This window comes from Prinia subflava, chromosome 15 (genome assembly GCF_021018805.1).
Source record: "Prinia subflava isolate CZ2003 ecotype Zambia chromosome 15, Cam_Psub_1.2, whole genome shotgun sequence".
In the NCBI taxonomy this organism is placed as follows: domain Eukaryota; kingdom Metazoa; phylum Chordata; class Aves; order Passeriformes; family Cisticolidae; genus Prinia; species Prinia subflava.
Window position 1 is genome coordinate 16,298,477 of NC_086261.1, and position 23,121 is coordinate 16,321,597.

Sequence of the window (23,121 nt, forward strand, 5' to 3'; positions counted from 1 at the left end):
TCCTGGCTGGCTGTGAGTGCTGGGAGTGCAGGCGGTGAGGTCTGGAGCCGGGCTGGAACATGTTCCTCTGGCCTTTAGCCTCTCCCTCCTCCCCTCCCTGAGCCACAGCACGCGGCAAACTCCTCCAGGGGCCCGTGCCTTTGGAAGGAGCCTTATCTCAGAGCACTCTCCCCTTATCTGCAGCCTCCAGCCTGGCCGTGCTGCACGGAGTGCTGACTGGGGAGCTGCAGCTGCTGGCAGCAGTTCCCATGCGCTGCTGGGGAGCGGGAGCTCGCTGGACCCTGCTCCCAGCCCGTGTGCAGCTGCACTGCCAGGGCAGAGGGATCCCTGCTGCTTTTGGAGCTTCCCCAGCCTGCGGAAAACCGATCTGTGTCCCTTTGGGTGTCAGTGACATCGCAGCACGGACCTTAGACACCGGAGCAGGTCACACCCTGCACGGCCAGGGCCTCCTGCACCCTCCCGCTCCTGGTGCCAGCACACCCCGGGCTCCAGGAGGGGTGCAGGGCTCTGAGGAGCGGCTCCCCAGGATGGGCTGCCCCTCCAGCCTTCCCTTCCCGCCTCTGCAGGCTCTCCAGGCAGAGGGGGAGAGCTGCAGAGCCCAGCAGCTGACCCTGATCAGCTAATGTGGCATTGGGAAGGGAGAGCAGCCGGTGCTACAATCAGCGAAGCAGTGCCTGTTGTGATTAGCCAGCAATTTTTCTGGTCATTTGGAGAACAAAATTTGCCAGCCTGTGCTCCCTCGTGCTCCCTCCTTCCTGGGGGAGACGTGAGCTGTTGGATACCCCCTCAGAACTCCTTCTGCTGTTTGGGAAGTGGGGAGCAGCCATTCTGTGGGGCGAGGCTATTTCCCCAGGGACTGAAGTGGAAAGCCCAAGCTGAAAGGGCTGGAGAATATTTTATCCCAGCCAAGGCACTTCCTCAGCAGGAGGGCTGGCCATCAGCAGCACACACGGGTTTCTTCCTGCTGCCATTTCTGGTTTGCAGCTGGTGCAGAGCCTGCTGTGCCCCCCAGCCAACAGCCACCCCTTGCCCGAGGCTGGCGCTTCCGAGCTCTGTGAGCCAGGAAGGTGGCACCCCTGTGCCAGCTAAACTGACAGCTGGCACGGAGCCGGGGATGTGCTGATGGATGGGAGGCAGCTGCCAGCTTCGGCTGCCAGCACTGGCATCACAGCAGTGACAGGACATAGGGCCAGGAACAAGCAGGGGCAGAGCCGGGGACAGCCCCCTGAGAGCGGGTAGTGCCTGACTGCCGGTGCAGGGCTGGGAATGTGGGAGCCCAGGTGCAGCCTGCGAGCTCACCCTGCAGTGTCCGAGTCCTTGGAGCCTCCTGGGAGCAGGACAGCAAAGCTGTGCCCTCCCTCCCCTGCTTCCTGCTGGCACCAGCGGGAGCCAGGTGTGCCAGGCTCAGCTCCCGTGGCAGGGACACAGCCAGCGCTTCCCGGGATGGCCAGGAGAGATCCTGCTGCTCCCTGGAGCTGAGAGCAGGACGTGCTGCCTGCTGAGGGGCTGACCCCGCAGCACAGCCCTGCTGGCCCTGCTGTCACAGCTGGCCTTCCCTTGGTGGCTTTGCCAGGTCACCTTGGCTGCACTGAGCCACAGCCAGGGTGTGCTGGGTTGGGCAGACCCACAGGAGCCTCCTGTGCTCCCCAGCAGCCCTGATTCCTGATGCCCTAAATATGTGAGCTCCTGAATTTCCTTTAGCAAGGCAATGCTGCTTGTCATAGAATCATGGAATTCCAGACTGGTTTGGGCTGGAAGGGACCTTAAAGCCCATCCTTAAAGCCATGGGCAGGGACACCTCCCACTATCCAGGGTGCTCCAAGCCCTGTCCAGCCTGGCCTTGGGCACTGCCAGGGATGGGGCAAACACCCTTCCAGTCATTTTTTTCCCTTGAAGTTCAGCTTAGGGTTTTCTCTGATTGCATCCTAATACATTCTACTCCTTCACCTCATCCTTCATGGTCCTCAGCACTTCCCTCCTCACCTCCCTTTCACCATCCAGCAGATCTAAAGAAGAGACAATCACCAAATCCTTTGTCTTGTCAGAAGTCCGTGATATCCCCCACAATATCTGGAGCACATCTGGAATCCATAATGAAATCCTGATGTTCAGACCATCTCTTGTCTCTGTGCTAGGGAGTTACAAAGCTCAGCTTCAAACACCAATCACTCATTAAACATCTGAACACCACTCCAGCCCTTCCAGAGCCTGAGGTTCCTGGTGGTTTAGGGAGATCCAGACTAATAACTGGGATATCAGACATCTGTTCCTGGCTCCATTTTCAGTCTTCCCACTGAGGGCTGCACAGTTTCATCCCTCAGATTATTTTGTTTTCTGCCCTTGGGAGCGCCCACACTCATCCACGTGCTTCTGAGAAAATTCCCTGGAGGAAGTCACCAGTTCCTAGGTAGTCATGAAGAGAAACTTCACTGAATTCCCAAGTCTCACCCACCATGGACCCTAAACTCTGAAATATGATGGTGCTGTGGATCCAGGAGGAGGCAAACTCTTACATTCTGTGAGGTTTCAAGGGTGTGGGACACAGACCTGGGATCTCAGGGTTCTGAGCCCTAAACTCTCAGGGCAGATTCACATCTGGGGTCTCCCATCCAGGCCTGGAAATCTGAGGAGGTCAGGTTTAGTGCCCGGCATTTTCCTCATCCCATGCTCAGTTTAACCTTTTCTGTTTGATGTTCAGGGCCTTCACAGGCTGCTGGGAAACCCTGAAGTTCTGGCTTTTGGAACAGCCCAGCTTGCTCACCCCGTGTTGCTCTGGCAGAACTCCAGTCCTGGTTCTGTTTCTGGAGGGAAGAGCACCTAAGTACAAAGAGAGAACTTGGTGGTGTTTGAAACAGGAAATCATTGAGTGCCAGAGCTTTCCCAAAGGAGTATTTCATGTTGCCTGGGAGGTGTCCCTCGTGCCCTGCTGGCTGCCTTATCCCTTAGGGTGCAGCTGCTCCCATTTCTTGCCCTGCCAGAGCTTTCCGGGGTCGGGGATCTGGCTTCATTCATACCCATCTGACACTGAATTATAATCCCACCTTGGCTCAGAGTGCTCTTGGAAAAGACACCCATGATGGGAAATGCAGAGCACTGGAGCACTGCACTGCTGCCTTCTCCATCCCCCTTCCAGCAGGGCTTGCTCTCAAGGGCACAGATCCAGCCCTGCTGCAGTTTGACCACTCCAGTAGGGCTTTTCTGGGGGAGAAAGGGCAGCACCAGCCTTGCTCAGTTCCTGCTGTGGTCTGAACCTCTGCTGAGTCCCAGCTTGTGTGGGATCTGCACTGTGTCAGGACAAACCCAGACATGGAGCAGCCCACAGCCTTCATGGAATTATGGAATCACAGAATGCTCGGGTTGGACCTTAAAGATCATCCAGTTCCACCCCCCTGCCCTGGGCAGGACACCTGCACTCCCACAGTGAATGGGCCAAGTGCTTTCCTTAGCACAGCTCTCTTCACGGGTCTGGAGAGGTCAGCACTGAGTCTGGCTGCAGCCAGGGGCGATTCCCTGAGAGCCTGAGCCCTCCCATCTCCAGTGCTGCAGCCAGGGGCGAGTCCCTGAGAGCCTGAGCCCTCCCATCTCCACTGCTGCAGCCAGGAGTGATTCCCTGAGAGCCTGAGCCCTCCCAGCTCCAATGCTGCAGCCAGGGGCGATTCCCTGAAAGCCTGAGCTATCCCAGCTCCACTGCTGCAGCCAGGGGCGATTCCCTGAGACCCTGAGCCCTCCCAGCTCCAGTGCTGCAGCTAGGGGCGATTCCCTGAGAGCCTGAGCCCTCCCAGCTCCACTGCTGCTGCTGTGAGCCCATGCTGCAGCCAGTGCCAGGGCTGGGGCGGGCTGTGCTCCACATGCCCGGGGCTCAGTGGATCCTTGGCTGTGTTCCAGGGCAGATGCAGCCGTGTGGGCACAGCCTGGAGCCCCTGGAGGCACAGCCAGCGTGGCTCTGCAAAGCCCGGAGCTGCAGCAGCCTGTCCTGTCCCCTGGAATGTCTGTGGGTGAACCCCCAGAGGTGCTGAGGGCGGGCTGGGCCCTGGTAGCTGCTGGGGCTGTGAGGAGGGATCGGTGCTGCCGTCCTTGGGGACTTCACTCCCCCGGTCATTTCTCAGTGCTGCTGCCTCAGGTTTTCTTTTTCTGATGGGGGCAGAGGTTCCTCCTGCTGCTGCCTGGGGCTTCACAGCAGTGAGGAGTCATTAAATTGGCTTGAAGTTGGAGAATGATCCAGACCATAGAGGGCAAGGCAGGACAGGTGCAGTGAGCAGGGTCTGAATTCCCACAGGACTGAGTTTCCTTCTGCTGAACAAGAACCAAGCAGAGTAAACACGAGTACACAAAGCAGCTCTGTTTGTGTTTTGTAGTGGAGCTTCTCTATAGAAGCTGCTTCTCTATTACTTCTTCCCTTCTGCACCTCTGCTGGAGGGGATGAAAAGAGAACAGGGATTGAGGGAGCACAGGGTGGAGACAGGCACTAAAAATAATATAAATGGCCATTGTAGGTTACCTGAGTCTAAAAATATTCCAATTTTAGTTACTTGGGCTACTTCTACACCAGAGAGTAAAGCGAATTCAGAGAAATTTGATGAGAACAACCTGGAAGAAAGGAAAAGCTTGGCATTCTTTCCTTTAAAGGGAAGAGATAAAAAGAAAAAAAAAAACCCACAACTCTGTAAAGTAATAAGTCAGCTAGAAAAAGATGAGTTCTGTATTATTTTTCCTGCTATATTCAGCAAAGATAGGGGCAGCCAATGAAACTGAAAAGGCAGCAAATTCCAAAAGCAGTCCAGGAAACACTCCTTGAGACAGCAGCTGTTCAGCCATGGGAGCTCCTTCCAGGGACGCTTTGGGGGTTCCTGGGAGGTATCAGGGCTACCACACAGACAAGAGAAATTTCTCCCTGGCTGTGCTGGGTGAGGGGGGTCAGGCCAGGAGAGGAGTGAATCAGGACCCCATTCCCAGCAGGATTAAAAGGAGAACTCAAGGAGGTGCAGCAGCAAAGGCACTTTGGAAGGAAAATAGCAAGGACTGGGTGGAAGCGAGCAGCGTGGTTGCAGTGATTCTGTCCCACAATGTTCTCTTTGGACACAAACACCAATGACAGCTTTCTGCTCACGTGGTGCAGCCAGAGGAGAAGGTTTGGTTAGGACTTCATTCTCATTTGTGGGGACACCTTGCCATGCCCTGCTGGTGGCTGGGTCTGTTCCAGCACGCACAGATGTGCTAGAGAATTCCTGTTTCTTTGGGGGAAATTATGGGAACCTGCCCGTGGAAGGTGTGGCCTTTCCAAAGCACTTCCTGCAGCTTGGGCTTTTGAGGTGGAGGGGGCTGTAGGGTTGGGAGGGAGCTGTAGGTTCAGGGAGGATGCTGTAGGTTCGGGATGGAGCTGTAGGTTTGGGATGGATATGTAGGTTCGGGGTGGATCTGTAGGTTTGGGATGGATCTGCAGGTTTGGGATGGAGCTGTAGGTTCAGGATGGATCTGTAGGTTCGGGATGGATCTGTAGGTTTGGGATGGATCTGTAGGTTCGGGATGGATCTGTAGGTTTGGGGTGGATCTGTAGGGTCAGGAGGATGCTGCAGGTTCGGGAGGATGCTGTAGGTTTGCTACAATAGCAGGGTGCCCAGCTGATTTGTTTTGTTTAAAGATGAGCTCCAGGAGGGCACTCCCAGGCGTTTGGAGGGGATCTGTCCTCTCCAGTCCCGCCCTGAGGCACGGCTGCAGACACAGGGGTGGTTTGTAACCCCTGAACTGTGCCTGGCCCCACGGTGCCCCTGCCCAGCTGTCACTGCTGTGTGTGACTGCGGGGACCCTGGTGTGCTGCACCCCTCACAGAGCCCTGTGGGTCTCTGTGGGGACCCTGGTGTGCTGCACCCCTCACAGAGCCCTGTGGGTCTCTGTGGGGACCCTGGTGTGCTGCACCCCTCACAGAGCCCTGTGGGTCTCTGTGGGGACCCTGGTGTGCTGCACCCCTCACAGAGCCCTGTGGGTCTCTGTGGGGACCCTGGTGTGCTGCACCCCTCACAGAGCCCTGTGGGTCTCTGTGGGGACCCTGGTGTGCTGCACCCCTCACAGAGCCCTGTGGATCTCTGTGGGGACCCTGGTGTGCTGCACCCCTCACAGAGCCCTGTGGATCTCCTCCTTTGCCCCGGCTGTGACTCCTGGGATTCCTGCCATGGTAGCTGTCAGCAGGCAGCATTTCCTGTTGGATTTCTAATTAAAATGGCAGCCTTTGGGGACTCTCCTCCTGCCCAGCATATATTAATGGAGGGTTAGAATATTTTAGGTAGAGTTTAAATACTGCTTTTCAATGTCTTTGTTCTGCCCGAGTACATTTTTTATATTATCTGTGAAATCTATGTACAGCCACAGCAGGAATTAATCCCTCATACTTTCATAAATATCATCTAGGCTGCTTCTTAGTTAAAAACCAGTTTTCCCTGCCCTAGATTCTTCAAGGAAATAAAGAATTCACCCAGCACTTCCCCCTTGGCTGTCCTGCTGGGATTGGAGCAGCCTCGGGTGTGTGTCCCAAGGTTATGGAAGTGCAGCTTCTCAGGATTCACTTTCCCGGTGCTGTTCCCGTGGGATTTGTCCTCTCTCAAGTGCAGCAGGAAAAGGTTGCATTGCTGTTGTTTCCCCAGCAGAGTGAGAGGACATTTGTGTCCCTGCCACTCGTGATGTGTGACACTGCATTAAAATACATTTATGTCAGTCTGGGCAGGGAAGCTGTCACTGCTGAGGTCCCCCAGAGGTGATTCCAGAGAAATTTAGGAGCAACCCAGCACTGACAAAGCCATTGGAGTTTGTGCTCCCCGTGCCCACGGCCTGGCACAGCTCTTCCCAATCCCTCCGGGGCTGCAGCCAAGGATTCTGGCCCTGGGGTGGGGAATGCCCCTGTGCTTTGTCCTGCCCTCTCTGAAATGAGGAAAGGCAAAGAGTGCCCGGAGTGAATCCCCTTCAGGAGAGGGCTCACCCCTGTGACAGCCAGGCCGCGGTGCTGGGCATCCTCTGCTCCCATGAGCTGTGCCCACCCTGCCCCCTGCCACAGGAGACATTCCCAGCTCCAGGCCTGCCACGAGCTCCCTCCCTGCGTGTTCCAGCCCCTGAGTGCATCCCAGGAGCCCGGGCTGGAAGTTGTGCCCGGTTGCCGTGGCTGTAATGGAATTAGAGCGCAGGATTGAGTTAGGTGAGAGCTCTCAGCGTCCCTGCAGAGCACGGAGCATCCTGGCAGGCTGTGCCAGCCTGGAGCAGCCACAGCTCCTGCCTTGGGACAGAAAATAATCCAATATAGCCCGAGGGCTGTGCCAGGGCGCTGCCCCTGCCCTGCCCCGCAGGGAGAACCTGTCACAGACAAACGCGCACGTGCTCCTTCTGGGGAGTGCATTTTTGGCTCTCTTCTTCCCCTGTGCTCCGACAGAAACCCAGACTGGCTTAGCAGAGGGGTAACAAGTGTGTGCTTTGCTGTGGTGATTGAAATGCAGGTAGCACTAAAGAAATAATGTTAATTGATCAAGAGCAAACTGCAGGAGTTCTTTGGTTCTTCAGCAAGTTTGCTGTTCCAGGGCGGGACCTAATGAGTTCATATTCAATCTCAGCTGTTAATTGTATGGATCCCTAGGGATCAAGCTTGGATTTGAAAAAACCTGTTCTGAATTTTAAACAAAAAAAATCAGGTTGAACTGAGAGGAATAAGAAAACAAAGGTCACTGCTGATTTCATTCTGAAATTTGGAATGAGAGCTGTTCTACAGGCTGTTGGAATTTTGAGAAGACAATTCTTCTCATTTAGGAGTCTGTTCTGTGGATGTGATTGTGTCTGTGCCATGTCCTGGTGGTGTGTTCATGGATACAAACAGGGCTGGCAGTCCCTGGTTCCCAGGTCAGGCTCTGGCAGGGGCACAGGGAGGCACCTGTGGCACACCAGACCTTCACTGAATCCACTCTCAAACGCTGCACAGGGAGCATCAGACGAGCTCCAAGACAACGGCTCTAAAACAAGAAGTGATTTAATTTACTGGTGTGGAACTTCTGCCTCCTGGTCAGGGACCTTCAGACTGTGCTGAAGCTGTCACTTCGTGGAACTCAAACAGCCTCAAAGAACCAAGGCTCTGCCCATGTTTGGGAGCTGCGAGGAGCAGGGTGGGGATCCTTCCTTAGCACAGCTTCGGAATATCCCCACTGGAAACAGCTCCAGGGGCAAGGCTGGCACTGCCCTGAGGGCAGAGGGCAAGGCTGGCACTGCCCTGGGCACTGGCACTGCCCTGAGTGCAGGGGGCAAGGCTGGCACTTCCCTGAGTGCAGGGGCAAGGCTGGCACTGCCCTGAGTGCAGGGGCAAGGCTGGCACTGCCTGAGCAGGGCCAAGGCTGGCACTGCCCTGGGCTCTGGCACTGCCTGAGCAGGGCCAAGGCTGGCACTGCCCTGGGCTCTGGCACTACCCTGAGTGCAGGGGACAAGGCTGGCACTGCCCTGGGCTCTGGCACTGCCTGAACAGGGCCAAGGCTGGCACTGCCCTGACTCAGGCCTCCATCACCTCCCCCTGCTGCTGTTCCAGGGGCAGCCCTGCCCTGAGCCAGCACGGACCCTGGCACCACCCTGCACCCCTCAGTGCCCCTTGGAGCCATTTCAGGGCCTGCAGGCCCCAGTTTCCACCCCATTGTGTGTCTGGTGCCTTTCTCAGGGATCTGAGCCTCCTTTCCCCTGAGCACTCCTTCCCTGGGCACATCTATGTATAGCTCCTGAGCAAGGCTGGCCTTTTGTCCGATGGCTGTGGCCATTGTGAAACGTCCAGAAAAGCCCGTGACCTATTTCCAGCAGTGATTCACTGCAAGCCTCTCAGAAGGACTACAATTCCCAAAGATGCAGATAAGAGCCCCGAGAGATTAGAGGCAGCCTCAGCAGGTAAGAGATCTAATTCCCCTTGAGAAAGAGACACCCAACCTATTTACAGCTCCGGGGGCTTGTTTTCCTTCCCTTTGCCAAAGGCAGTTTACTGTACTGAGACATCCTGTGGAAAACCTGAGCTGGGGGCGTGTGGGAACATAAACCCCACGCAAAAGCAAAGGAGAGCTCCCTCCAAAGTCACAGAGCTTCTGGAAGAAGCCCTGGCCCCAGTCCTCGTGTTGCTGTTCCTGGAGGTGACAGTGCCACCAGCTCCTGCCGCTGCTGTCTCACACCCAGGGCAGTCTCACACTCGGCTCCATGGTGGCACAACCCAACCCCAAATGTTTGTTCCTGGAGGTTTAAAGGGAACCGTGCGGGAAAGACAGTCGTTTGAGTTGTGCTAGAAAATATTTTTAAAAGTCTGTGTCACGTTGCCGTGGTGACAAAAGTTCTTAAAATGATGAAGATTAAAGTCTAGGCTGGGAATGGTGGCATGGGGAGAGGAAGGGGGGCTGCTGTCATGACAACCTCAACTCCGAGAGTGCAAGAGCAAAACAGACGGTGGTGGCAGGATCTTTGGGGTTTATATATATCCATAAACATCTGCCAGTGATGCCAGCCTTCTCAGTGCTAATTACTCCTGCTATTTCACCTTTCTCTGCTGTAAATATTTTCCAGTAGACACAAATCTCGTAGGGAGAAGGCAAGAAAATGCCATTTCCCCCCTTCCCTTTTGCACAGGCTCTCTGCTGTTCTCTGTCTCTGTTCCCCCGAGCTCCTGCCTGGGGAAGAACTTGCAGTGGCCAGGAGCAAGCTGCCTGGGAAGAGTTAAATCATCTCAGGAGGAGGTGGGGGCTTGCATGGTCCATCAGGGAGCTTTCCAGCGCCGGGCTGTGCAGGAGCTCTGCCTGTGCTGCTCTGCCAGGCACCTCCGTGGACCTGGCTCACCCAGCCTTGGCTGAAACTTTCCCCTCGCTTCCCGTGCCAGGGGCTTTTCCCTGCTCTCTGCCCTTTGGCCGCTCCGGAGCAGCGGAGCTCGGGTGTTCTTGGGGTATTGGGAACACACGGATGGATGTCAGAACAGCCCCCCGAGACCCGCGGAGGAAAAGCGCCGCGGCAGCACTCAGGACTGTTGTCTGCCGAGTGGAAAATGTGCTTGGCTATCTGTGCCAACACCTGGGGCCGGCAGCGCTCCCCTGCCGGCAGCACACGGCCCGGCCCTTCCCCCGCTCGGCCACAGCCCTGACTCAGGCAGCATCAGCAGCTCTGCTGACATTGCTCATGTCATTCGGTGCGAAGCAAGCAGAAACGGAGAATCGGCCCCAAACTCTTGCCTTCATCTAGAACTTGATCCTGTGGCGCTGGCTGCGGGTGCTGGCGCAGCAGAAAGCAGCCCCAGGGCGCTGGGGTGCGCACACAGCCTGCAGGTGTAGCTGTGCTCACAGCCCATCCCGGCTCCGGCCCATCTGCTGCCTGCTGGGGCTGTGAGGAGGGATCGGTGCTGCCATCCTGGGGGCTTCACCCCCCGGTCATTTCTCAGTACTGCTGCCATCAGGTTTTCTTTTTCTGCTGGGGGCAGAGGTTCCTGCTGCTGCCTGGGGCTTCACAGCAGTGAGGAGTCATTAAATCAGCTTGAAGTTGGAGAATGATCCAGACCATAGAGGGCAAGGCAGGACAGGTGCAGTGAGCAGGGTCTGAATTCCCACAGGACTGAGTTTCCTTTTGCTGAACAAGAACCAAGCAGAGTAAACACGGCACATCACAGCCCCCCACACAGCCTGGGTGCAGCTCCCTCCTCCTGCCAGGCACGGTGTGACCAGCACAGCCCCGAGCTGTCTGAGCCAGCACTGCTCCTTCCCAAGGGATCCCAACCCAACTGTGTTCCTTTATGTGATTCTTCTTCTTCTTCCTCTGCCCCAGCTCAACTGTCTGCAGCAACAATTGCCTTGGAAATTTGGAGTTTCCATCTTTGTATAATTTAGTAGCTAGAACAGCATTTTGTCCGTTCTTCCAAAGAAAAATTGTGTAAAAGTATGTCCGTTCTTCCTAAAGACCAAAACCTGAGGAGTTGCTCAGGACAGGAAACCTCTTGGAGTCAAATTGGATTAAATTTTGATGTAGCTTAAGTGTGACATCACTGGGAGAATAAATAGGAGGTTGGGGAGGATGAGGAAGAAGCGGGGAGTGGGGAATGATGTGTGTCCCAGAGCAGCATCAGGAGACGGAAGGGACCAGTGGGGGTGTTCCTTTGCCTTGCTGAAACACCGTGTGTGCCAGCAGGGTGGGTGCACTCCACAGCTGGAATTCCTGGAGGGGCTGCCCTTTCCCTGCCAGCCCTGATTGCTGTGCAGGCTCAGAGTGGCTCAGGGCTCCCCTGTGTGCCCTGGCTGTGCCCAGGGATGCTCTGTGTGCCCTGGCCATGCTCAGGGACGCTCTGTGTGCCCTGGCTGTGCTCTCTGTGCCCTGGCTGTGTGCCCTGGCCGTGCTCAGGGATGCTCTCTGTGCCCTGGGTGTGCTCAGGGATGCTCTGTGTGCCCAGGCTGTGCTCAGGGCTGGCTCTCTGTACCTGGCCACGCTCAGGGATGCTCTGTGTGCCCTGGCTGTGCTCAGAGATGCTCTGAGTGCCCTGGCTGTGCTCTGTGTGCCCTGGCTGTGCTCAGGGATGCTCTGTGTGCCCTGGCTGTGCTCTGTGTGCCCTGGCTGTGCTCAGGGATGCTCTGTGTGCCCTGGCTGTGCTCTGTGTGCCCTGGCTGTGCTCAGGGATGCTCTGGCTGTGCTCAGGGATGCTCTGTGTGCCCTGGCTGTGCTCAGGGATGCTCTGGCTGTGCTCAGGGATGCTCTGTGTGCCCTGGCTGTGCTCAGGGATGCTCTGGCTGTGCTCAGGGATACTCTGTGTGCCCTGGCTGTGCTCAGGGATGCTCTGGCTGTGCTCAGGGATGCTCTGTGTGCCCTGGCTGTGCTCAGGGATGCTCTGGCTGTGCTCAGGGATGCTCTGTGTGCCTCAGTGCTCTGTGAGCCCTGGCCAGGTCTGTCCCCCTGGGGAAGCCCTCCCTGCCAGTTCTGTGTTCTTTGTCTCTCCTCGCTGCAGCCTCCCAGGATGTGCCTGCACACAGGGCTCCCAAACCCTTTCCCTCGTGTGGGCTGTGTCACTCAGGGCTCACATTTGGCCCTGGGACTGGCACTGATCCCCAGATCCCCCAAAGCACTGTTTGTTCACTCAGCTGCCTGCAGTTTGCACATTGGCTGGGATGAGCTGTCCAGGCTGGGACTAAACAGGATGAGTGGCTTTGGGTGATCCAGAGCCACAGCAGCTGCTGCGGCAGGACCTCAGCACAGCCACCCTCAGTAATCTGGCTAAACTGGATTTTAGACTCAGAAAAGCTCTTTGCAGCACCCACCTATCCCCAGTCTATCGGGAGATTAACACTGAGGTTTGAAAAGGCAGCCAATGCCTCTGTGAGGAAAATACATCTTTACCTCTGTTATCTTCAAAAGCCAAGGAGAGAAAGGCAGAGTGAAAGACATGTCAACTTTCTTCCCCACAGCCCACAAATACTCTTCTTAAATGTAAGTAAACACATTTTTCCTCGCAGCAGAACAACCTTAACTCTGACCCTGGAGCACTCACAACAGCATACGAGACTGTTTTGATTCTCTTTTGAGATTTGTATTTCCTTCTCAGGTCCGTGGGTTTTTTAAGCCATAAATGAAGAGTGAATTCTTTGCTTTCTATTAAGCTGGAGCAGTGTCACAGCTCCCTGATTATCCCCAGGGGATTTATCACAGTTGTATATTAACCATGGTGTGGGCACAGACACCAGCACTGGCTCGGGCCCAGCAGGGTGTGGAGCTACAGAGCTGCTGCCACGTTGGCAGTGCAGTACTGAAGGGTAACAAGCAGTTTCAGAGCTTTCCTGTGGAGCAGAGTCTGTTCAGGAGCCCCGTGGATGGCAGCGAGTGCTGCCGGAGCAGCGCTCGGATGCTGCCGGCTCGCCCTGCCTCAGCCGGATCTTCGGGGTGTCTGCACCAGGGCCCCAGAGCCCCAGCAAAGGCCCTGGGCCCCAGGCACAGCACCTCAGAGCACGGAGAGCCAGCAGGGATGTGCAGGCACATCCCAGCCTGGACGTGCAGTCAGATCCCACCCCAGCTGTGCACTCAGATCAGGAGCCCAGATGTGCAGTCAGATCCCAGCCCAGATGTGCAGTCAGATCCTAGCCCAGATGTGCACTCAGATCCCAGCCCAGGTGTGCAGGCAGATGCCAGCTGTGCCAGCAGAGCCGGGGACAGGGGCTGTGCCACGGGCTGTGCCTGGCAGGGTGTGCCCGGAGCAGCTGCTGCCCTGCCCAGCACTGCCCCGGGATGTCCCCATGGACAGGGCAGCCCCAGGGCCCAGCCAGAGCAGAGGGATGGTGGTGGCCATTCTGGAGCAGAGGGATGGTGGTGGCCATCCCAGAGCAGAGGGATGGTGGTGGCCCTAGCTGGAGCAGAGGGTTGGTGGTGGCCATCCTGGAGCAGAGGGATGGTGGTGGCCATCCTGGAGCAGAGGGATGGTGTTGGCTCCAGCTGGAGCAGAGGGTTGGTGGTGGCTCCATCCTGGAGCAGAGGGATGGTGGTGGCCATCCTGGAGCAGAGGGATGGTGGTGGCCATCCTGGAGCAGAGGGATGGTGGTGGCCATCCTGGAGCAGAGGGATGGTGTTGGCTCCAGCTGGAGCAGAGGGTTGGTGGTGGCCATCCCAGAGCAGAGGGATGGTGGTGGCCCTAGCTGGAGCAGAGGGTTGGTGGTGGCCATCCTGGAGCAGAGGGATGGTGGTGGCCATCCTGGAGCAGAGGGATGGTGGTGGCCATCCTGGAGCAGAGGGATGGTGTTGGCTCCAGCTGGAGCAGAGGGTTGGTGGTGGCTCCATCCTGGAGCAGAGGGATGGTGGTGGCCATCCTAGAACGGAGGGATGGTGGTGGCCCTAGCTGGAGCAGAGGGATGGTGTTGGCTCCAGCTGGAGCAGAGGGTTGGTGGTGGCTCCAGTTGGAGCAGAGGGATGGTGGTGGCTCCAGTTGGAGCAGAGGGATGGTGGTGGCTCCAGCTGGAGCAGAGGGATGGTGGTGGCCCTAGCTGGAGCAGAGGGATGGTGGTGGCCCTAGCTGGAGCAGAGGGATGGTGGTGGCTCCAGCTGGAGCAGAGGGATGGTGGTGGCCCCAGCTGGAGCAGAGGGATGGTGGTGGCTCCAGCTGGAGCCGAGGGATGGTGGTGGCTCCATCCTGGAGCAGAGGGATGGTGGTGGCCGTGGTTTGGGCAGCACCCAATCTTGTGCCAGCACAGACCAGCACTCCTAATTAAACACACAGCCTTGATTGGAGCCACTGCCAGAGCCAGGCCTCAGTTCTCCAAGGTGCCCTTGATTCCTTCCAGCTCGGGTGCTGGGGTTGGAGGGATGCTGCTGCAGTCCAGGATGGAGGAGGGCTGCACAGTGATTTGGGGCTGACCGGATTTCAGATTCCTTCTGGTAGGATCCCAATAGCTCGTTCCATGTAAGTGGAGTTTCCAAGATGGAGCTCTTACATAACCAGAAATCACTTTTTGAGGGAAGTTTTGGTCCTCCCACTTTCCCAAGCTGTCCTTTCCACAAGAATTGCTAGGTGTCCTTTGGCTGGAAGGACAGCACTGATTTTGTAGCAGGGATGCTGAAGCCATAGCTTGTTTTGGTCTGTCAAAAAACGAGGATAAACTCTATCCAAGAATATCCTTTAAGTGTGAATCCATGCTTGGCTCTTGTCCTGGCTCCCTCTTTCCCAGTGCAGGCTGCAGAAAGACAGGAAGCAGAGGCAGTGCTGGGGTGGAAGGAGCTGCGATGCTCTGGGACCCAGCCTGGGTTATCTTACAACAGGACACAAAGTCCCGAGTGTTCCTGATGGAAACCAGAGAAGTCACAGTTACCATTTACGTTCCTGTGCTCATGCATGGACCAGCTCTTCTGGAATGTTCCTGGCCCTCCTCTTCCTGGTGAGCCAAGAAGGTGCTGGAGGGCACTGCAACACCCCCAGCACATTACTGGATCACAATTCCCTGAATTCTGGGAGGAATTCAGAAACAGGAGCTTCTCAGTGGAAGGTGTTTGTTCCCAGCCCTTCCCAGTCACTCCTGTGTGCTGCACTGGGACTGCTCCCTGCTTTTCTCTTGCATGGGAACACAAAATATTCCAAGGAGAGGCCAGGAGCTGGGAACTCCTGAGACATTTGGAACTGCAGTTGTCTCACCTGCAGCTCAGACATTTGCATTTCATGCTCACAATTACTCCTGAGCCCCTGAGCCAGGCTGCAGCTCCTTCTCAGTGCCCAGCCCGGGTGTGTCCCCTCCAGGGGAGTCTGTTCCCATCCAGGGGCTGGGGTGTTACAGTTGAGACCCCAAGGTGCAGAGTAGGAGCTGAATCCGCCTTCTCCTCTGTCTTCATGCACCAAATGAGGGCTCTCTGCCCTGTCCTGCCCGGGACAGATCCCAGCCTCCTCTCAGAAGCTCCATATCCATCACCTGGTCCCTGAGCCGTCCATGCCCTCGGGCTCTTCGCTGCCTGCTTTTCATTTATCACAGGAAGGAAGGCACTTCCTCAGTCTGACAGGGCTTCTCCCTGCCCCTGGCTGGAGTTCCCTGGGTTTCAGCAGGGCTGCAGCTCTTTGAAAAACACCCGGAGGTGTGAGAGGAAAAGTCATTAGCACAGAAAAACCCTGGTGGCACGAAAGATCCTTCTGCAAACTGCTGCTCCAGCTTCATTAAAAGCACAGCCCCGGGCTCTCATTCCAACAGGATGGATTCACTCTGGGTTATCTAAATGAGAATGATCATTTCTGCAGGGGGAGGAAAAAAGAGGAAACCAGGAGGAATTATTCTGTATGAATTATGTGCTCAGCTTTCATACTGACCTATTGAGTCAGCAGCGAGAGCTGGATTTCCTAGAACAGCCTTTCATGCTGGATTTTGGAGATATTCTTCTTTTCAGCCCTGAAAGATCACTCAAATGGCCTTTCTCACTCTGGCAGTGTGGGCTCCAGCCTGGATGCAGGGAAATAATGGAGTTAGCAGCAGTTATCCAAATCATTCATCCTTCTGGCTTCCAGCATCCTTTGTGCTCCCTCCTGGCATGGGCTGGGCACGTGGGCATCGCTGTGGGCATGAGGTGGGGATGAGGTGTGGAAACAGGCATTCCAACCGGACAGCCAGCTCCAACAGCAGCAATTCCAGCTGGAAAAATGGGATTCCTTTGCCTGACAACAAGAGTGTTCTGCCGTTTGAGCTGTGGGGTGAGAGGCCAATCTCTGGTGTGGGCAAAGGGGGCACACAGGAGCAGGACTGGAGGTGCGTGGATTTGGCCACATCGCACAGCCTGTGCCCTGTGTCACAAGTGACACCCTTGGAAGGTGACACCCAGGTGAGGCACTTGAACCCCCCTGGAGCAGGGGCTGTGTCGCTTGTGACCTGTAAGAAAGTTGTGTCTGCAGCTTTGTTTTCCATGAGGAGAACTGACAGCTGAGGAAAACCAGCCCTCTCTGCCATGGTCCTCTTTTCCTTGCCCACCTGGGCAGGGGTGTAGCAGCAGAATACAAGGACCACAAGGAATGAGATGGATCAGATCCTCTTCCAGAGGCCTCTGCTGAGCTGGAGGCCATTCCTTGTTGCATTTGATACGTGCAGAGACTGCAGCTGACATCCAGTACAAAGGCAGCTGCCACCACGGGTCACTGTGGAACACATCTCCAGCAAGAGCAGAAATCAAAGAGGGCATTGCAGCTAAGAGATGGAATGATAGGGTTGATTCCTGAGGAGTGGCTGGTGGTGCACAAATATTTGCAACCAGCTTATTTTATAGAAGGAGTTACGGAGCTTTTAATGGTGAATAGGAAGGCAAAGTCGCAGGGCAGGAGGGGTGACTGGTGATGATTTTGTGTTTTGGTTTTTAAGCTGTTTCTGGGCCGGTTCTGTCACACACGTGCCTGACCTGAGCTGGTGCAGCCTTGTGTCCCTTCAGGGGGCTCTGGGGGCTGACACTGATATTTCCCCCGGGGCTGTGTGGGGAGCTGCCCTCTAACGTGCTGCTGTGCGCCCGCAGATCTTCCACATGACCTACGACCTGGCCAGCGCCGTGGTGAGGATCGTCAACCTCATCGGGATGATGCTGCTGCTGTGCCACTGGGACGGCTGCCTGCAGTTCCTGGTGCCCATGCTGCAGGACTTCCCCGACGACTGCTGGGTGTCCCTCAACCGCATGGTGGTGAGTGCCGGGCAGGGAACACCCGCGCCTGCTTGCCTTCCCTCCTTTCTTCCCTGTTTTATCTGTTCCCCCCTCTCTTCCCACTGACTCTTTCCAAAGAGTGATGAGCAGAGCCCTTGGCAGGTGTTGCATTTTTCATTCCCTTAATGAGCTCATAATAAATAATTATAAATATCCAGCTCAGAGATGGTGGGCGGGGTCTCCCCTCTGGAGCATCCCACATGCCGTGTTCCCAATCCCATCTCTCACTCCTAAACCCAGCCCCTGGGTGACATCCCTGAGCACCCACAGCCGTCCCCCAGCTTCCCGTTCCTTCTTATATCCCCCGGGGTATCCCATCGCTTCCCAGGGCTGTGGGAAACGAGGCAGAGCTGCGGGGACAGCCCCGGGACAGGGAGGGAGATCCTGCAGGGACAGTCCCGGGACAGGGAGGGAGATCCTGCAGGGACAGCCCCGGGACAGGGAGGGAGATCCTGCAGGGACAGCCCCGGGATTTGGAGGCAGATGCTGCAGGGACACAGTCCCAGGATTTGGAGGCAGATCCTGCAGGGACACAGTCCCAGGATTTGGAGGCAGATCCTGCAGGGACACAGTCCCAGGATTTGGAGGCAGATCCTGCAGGGACACAGTCCCAGGATTTGGAGGCAGATGCTGCAGGGACACAGTCCCAGGATTTGGAGGCAGATCCTGCAGGGACACAGTCCCAGGATTTGGAGGCAGATCCTGCAGGGACACAGCCCCGGGGCTCAGAGCAGGACCGGCCCCGGCAGAGCCGCAGAAGGCAGGAGCCAGGCTCCCTCTCCTGGCACCGAGCAGCAAGGAGCAGGCGTGGAAACTGCTTCCCGCTGGAATCCGAGTTATGGAGTCCAGAGACAGGGCTGGGGCTGATCCATAATTCCCACTGCTGCTCCCTTTGCCCCGTGCCCCCTGGAGGGGTCGGTGTGAGCCCCCACCCACACCAGAGTGAGCCAGGGTCACGGGATGAGGAGCCAGACTGCCCAGTGCCATCCACAGCCGTGCCTTCTGCTGCTGGGAGGGAGTTTGGCACCATATGGCAAAGGCACAGTGAATTCATGGTACCTTTAACCATCTTGCTGAGAATCCAGGAGCTTTTATTCAAAGGGACAATGTCCAGTTGATTAAGCAGCAAAAACTGACAAAGCTTAAAAAATTGCCTCTTATTGCAACTCTTAACCTCCAGATTCCCCCAGCCGTTTCTTCTTGAATAAAGGAAATAATCAGGCAGTGGGGCAGAACAGAACAAATGTAAAATGTATCGAAGATGTGCCAGCCTGCCGTGCCTCCCACGTGCAGGGCTGCGGGCACAGGCTGCCCGTGCCTGGAGGAGTGAGCATCCATGGAAAGTCATCTGTTTGCTGTTTGTTTATTCATTTCTCCTCTCTGCAATAGTGGTTCATCTCCTGCTGCTGCAAGGTGCCAGACTGCCAGTTCTGGAGCCTGGAACCCTCTGCTTGTCTCCAGCAGAACAGCAGCCCGTGCAGCAGCTGCCTGGGCTTCCCCGTGCTGCCTTTTCATATTTATGTGGCAGCAGCAGTCAGAGATTGGGGCCCCACTGCGCTGCCCAGGGCCCAGGGGGTGCTCAGCTCCCCATGCCAGGGAGCTCCGAGGTGCAGGTGGTCCCAGCCCCGTCCCAGGGCTGGCTTGGCCATGACACCCTTGCAGGGTGGCTGCAGAACAGCAGGTTTGGACTGCGGTTCCCTCACCCCAACATTCGGCTGCTGATGGCAGCAGCAGCTCCTGGCTGTCCCCTCCATCCCTCGGGGAAGAGGCACAGGCTGGGGATGAAGCTGCCAGCTCTAGTCGAGGGAAGGGTCTGCAAAAGTGGCAGCACGTGGGACAGAGGAAGAGAAGGTTTAGCCAAGGCAGATCTTAGCAGCAAGGCTGGGGAAGAGGGAAGGATGCATTCCAGAGGCAGGAAGGCCCAGCAGGCTCCAGGAGGGAGCTCTTGCCCAGAGCAGAGCTTTCCTCATGCTGCAGCCTTGTCTTCCCAGCCTCGAGAGCCTCTGAAGCTGGGAATTAAACTTGCCTTGGGGGTTTCTTTCTGCTTCTTCCCTGCAGCTAAACCACCTTCTTTTTTCTGTTGTTCCACTTAAAAGAAGTGAAAAAAAAATCATTATCTCTGAAAACGGAGCCTCAGGAAAGTGAAGAACTGGAGAGATGCCCCACCTATAGCTCAGGGGGCTTCCACTCCAGAAGCTCTGCAGCAATATACCAACCCCAAAACAGCCTGGGGTTAGAATATTTAACAGAGAGTGCAGTAGTCCTTGGGGAACCAGATAGCTTTTTTCTCCCAATAATGTCCTTTAACCTGCTGAGAAGATTTCCAGGTGTGTCAGTGGGACCAGTGGTAGATGTAGATGGCATTATCAGTGAAACAATTCACATCTAATCCAGAGGGGAGTATTGAGAGAGGCCACGGAGTCAGGAAACAAGAAACTGGAGCTCCAGACTCTTCTTTGGTGCCAGGATGTGGAAGGAAGGTTCCAGCAAAGCTCTGTGTGATGGACACGGCTGGGAGGGGAGAGGCCAGGATGGCCTCTGTGCCAGGGAGCTGGGATTTTGGGACATTCTGTACCGGCCTGGTCGGAGCTCTGAAGAGATAAATAAACAGCCTTGGTGCAAGGCTGCCCTGATTACACACAGGTCTGGAAAAAAGGGAAACTTCTGAGGCTGCTACAGCTGAGGGGAGCTGGAATTGGGGTCCTGATGCTTTCTTTGGAGGCTTTGTCCGTGAGTGTGCTGGTGCTGCTCTTCCTTTGCTCCGGGGTTTCCCACCACTTGGCACTCCATAAAACCAGCCCCGATTTCCATGCTGCAGGGAAGGAAGATTCATCACCTCCCATCTGCTCCCTAAAGGTTTGATCCTCATCCAGGGGATTTGTGAAGGGTCTGGTGTTGCCAAAACCGTCTCAGGGCCTCGATGAATCCCCGAGTCTGGTTCATCTCGGTGTTTTCCACAAGCCTCGTGCTCCATCTTCAGCAGCCGTGGGAGCAGTGGGTGTCTGGCTGACTCCTGAAGCGCAGGGCAGGATGTTTGCAGTATTAATTGATGAGCCCCACTCCCAGGGGCTTCAGCATTAGCTTTCCTGCAGTGCACTTTATTAAAAACTGTAAACGCTGGTGAGTCAGCTGCTCCCCCAGAGCCGGCCTGGCAGCTCCTCTCGAAGAGATCCCAGCTCTGCTGAGCCCTGAGAGCTGCTGGGAACACGTGGCCTCCTCCCCTGGGTGCTGTGCTGAGCCATGAACCCTGCAGGGAGGGCAGGGAGACACTTGCCCAGCAAACTCTGATCAGCCTCCCCTCCTCCAGAGCAAGGGGGGCTCAGCCCCTCCCTGCTCACAGCACCTTGCTGAGGGTTGTTGATGGAAAGGGGGAAGAGGAATGGCTGCAGTGTGTGGAAGAGAGCGATCCTGCACGGATCTGCTGTGATTCCCAACTCCCCTCTGGGCCAGCACATCCCTCCTGGGCTCCCTCAGCAGGCACAGGAATCTGCAGGAGATTCCATGTTTGATAAAGTCTGTCAGGAGCAGCAGGAGCAGGGCTGCTCCAGTGGGGTGAGAACCTGGAGCTGAGGGTGACAGGCACAGGGAGTGCCCTCCCCAGCTGGGGCCAAAACCAGTCCAGACCAGGGTGGGCAGGGCAGAACAGTAATTATTACTCCTATACCTGGTAATACTGATCTTCCCAGGGTGACAGGCACCTCCAGGGGCTGTCCAGGGAGGCCAGCTGGGAGCAGCATGGGATGGGACAGCAGCAGGGCTGGAAGGAGGCAGAAACACTGCACACACAGGCCTGGGTACGGGTACTGTGAGCCCAGGCGAGGTGTGGGTGCCCGGACAAGGTGTGGGTGCCTGGACAAGGTGTGGGTGCCCAGGTCTGGATCTCCAGGAGCACAGGGTGCCTGGGAGGGCTCCCAGGAAAGGCTGCCTGGGACAGTTTGGACAGGGGCACGCAGAGCCCTGAGGAGATCCCTGCTGTCAGGTGGAGGCCGTGTGGAGCTTCCCTTGGAACAAGCCCAGAACAGGCAGGTTCTGTCCCAGGTGAAGTTTGACTGTCTCATCTCCATGTGTTCCCACGCTATTCCCATCCTTTAAACTGGGTCAGGAGGTGTTTTTTCCCAGCCCAGCAGTCCCAGGGGTGGGCAGGGATGGTCAGAGACAGCTCCTGAGTTCTCCAAGTGTTAGTGGTGTAAGTCAGGCATAACGTTATTCCCCAGGATTATTCCCCTATCCCAAGAATTTCCAGTGCTTTTCCGTGTCTTAACCCATCTCAAGTAAAGGATTCAACCAGAGGATTCCACCAGACACACTCCCATGTACATCAGAACCAAAATACCCTGTCAGACACCATGGTTTGCCTTCAGGTGCTTCTGTAAGGTACTACAGAACCCAGCAGTGCCTTTGAAGCATTCCAGGGAAGTGTCTCCAGGTATTCAAAGGCAGGCCAGACTCCAATGCCAGAGAAGCCCTTCCAGCACTGCCAGTGTGGATGTTAAAAACAAACCAGTCTGAGAAACTGCTTCAAAGTCATTTCACTCCCTTTTGCAAAGTCTCTTTGTGCCTCTGAGATAAGCCCCTCTTGACTGTGAGCAGGCACAGATCTGTAGCTCCGCTTTTGCTGCTTTGGGATTTGCTTAAAGAGGAGTCATTTTCCCCGTGCAGTGTAAGGCCTCATTTCCCTCCCCTGATGGGCCATTTTAGCCACTCCAGTATCTGTGGAGTGGTGCAGCCCTGCTGCCCTGGGGACTGGTGCAGTGGGGTATTGGAGAGGGTATGGCTCTTGTGGGAACGAGCTGTGGCAGCCTGAGGCACCTGGTGCTGATAAACCCCTGTCCACACTGCATGTGCAGCCTCTTCTAGTCTGGCCTAAAGTGCTGTGGGCTTGACCTGTCTGCTCATCCTGTGGAAAACAAAAAGCCTGGAAACTAAAGAGGTACTGAGACCTGTAAGTGAAGAATCATCACAGAGCATCCAGTGCTCTTCACAGTTGGTACCTGAAGGTAATTGCTCTGAAAGGCTTCCCCTTCACACAAGTGCCTCTCTCTGAGCAGTCCTTGGCGTGCTCTCCCAGTAGAGCTCGGTGCTGGGGGTTTGTTTGGAGAGCTCCGTGTGTTCCTGCAGCTCTGCTGTCACCCCTCAGCCTGTCCTCACAGGAGCCCTGGCACCGGGCTGGGGCTCGGAGCTCTGCTGTTCCAGGGAGCCAGCAGTGTCTGTGCAGGCTGCAGGGGCTCAGCATGTTGGATGTTAAAGAGTTTGGGATGACTAATTCCTACAAAACAGTGGCAAGCTTCCTCGTAAACAGCACTCCTGAGCAGCAAGTTGCTGGAAGAATGGCTTTTAAACCTCGAGCCTGCCTGGTGCCCAGATGTTCACAGCCACTAAAGACCCTGGCAGCCAGGTTGCTAGCTCAGCTGTTACTGCTCTCTCTGCCCAGATTCCCTTTGGAATTTCAGCCCAGTTTCCTTTGTTCTAATCTCAGGTCTGTGGTGGAAATGTGCTGCCCTGTTAAACTACTGCCACACTGAACTCAGAGGGCAGCAGCACGCCTGCAACACCCAGTGAGGAACGGGGAAGGAATTCATTCAGCAAAGGATGAGACAGGACTGCTGACAGGACAGCTGCACTGCTCCCTGTGCCCCAGTACTGCTGGGAATGTGCTGCCCACCTTTGCAGGGAGTGTGCCAGCTCCCTGCTGCTGTCTCAGGATGAGGGACAATAGCTGGAGGCCACAGCAGCTGCCAGGCCCTAGTGCAGGGCCATGGCTTCATCCTGCCAGGATTGCAGGGCTGTGGGAAGGGGGCTCCTGGCAGTGCAGGATGAGAGCTGTGTGAGAGGCCCGCTGCCCGCATGGAGCAGACGTGGGTCTGCAAAACACCACAAAACCTGCAGGTTCAAACTGCACCCAGCGCTTCTTTGACCAGGCTTCAGAGCCACAGCACAGGCCTGGAGGCACAGGGGCATGAGGGGTCACTC

The 23,121-nt window shown here is 56.2% G+C and overlaps 1 protein-coding gene across 1 annotated transcript in view; it reads left to right on the forward strand.

The window, feature by feature from the left end:
• The window catches only part of HCN4 (hyperpolarization activated cyclic nucleotide gated potassium channel 4), a 95,946-nt gene that overhangs the window by 39,794 nt on the left and 33,031 nt on the right, over positions 1-23,121 (forward strand). Inside the window, exon 3 of the mRNA XM_063412717.1 lies at positions 16,969-17,130. Within this exon, the coding sequence (XP_063268787.1) occupies positions 16,969-17,130 (162 nt within the window). The remainder of the gene's footprint in view (positions 1-16,968; positions 17,131-23,121) is intronic.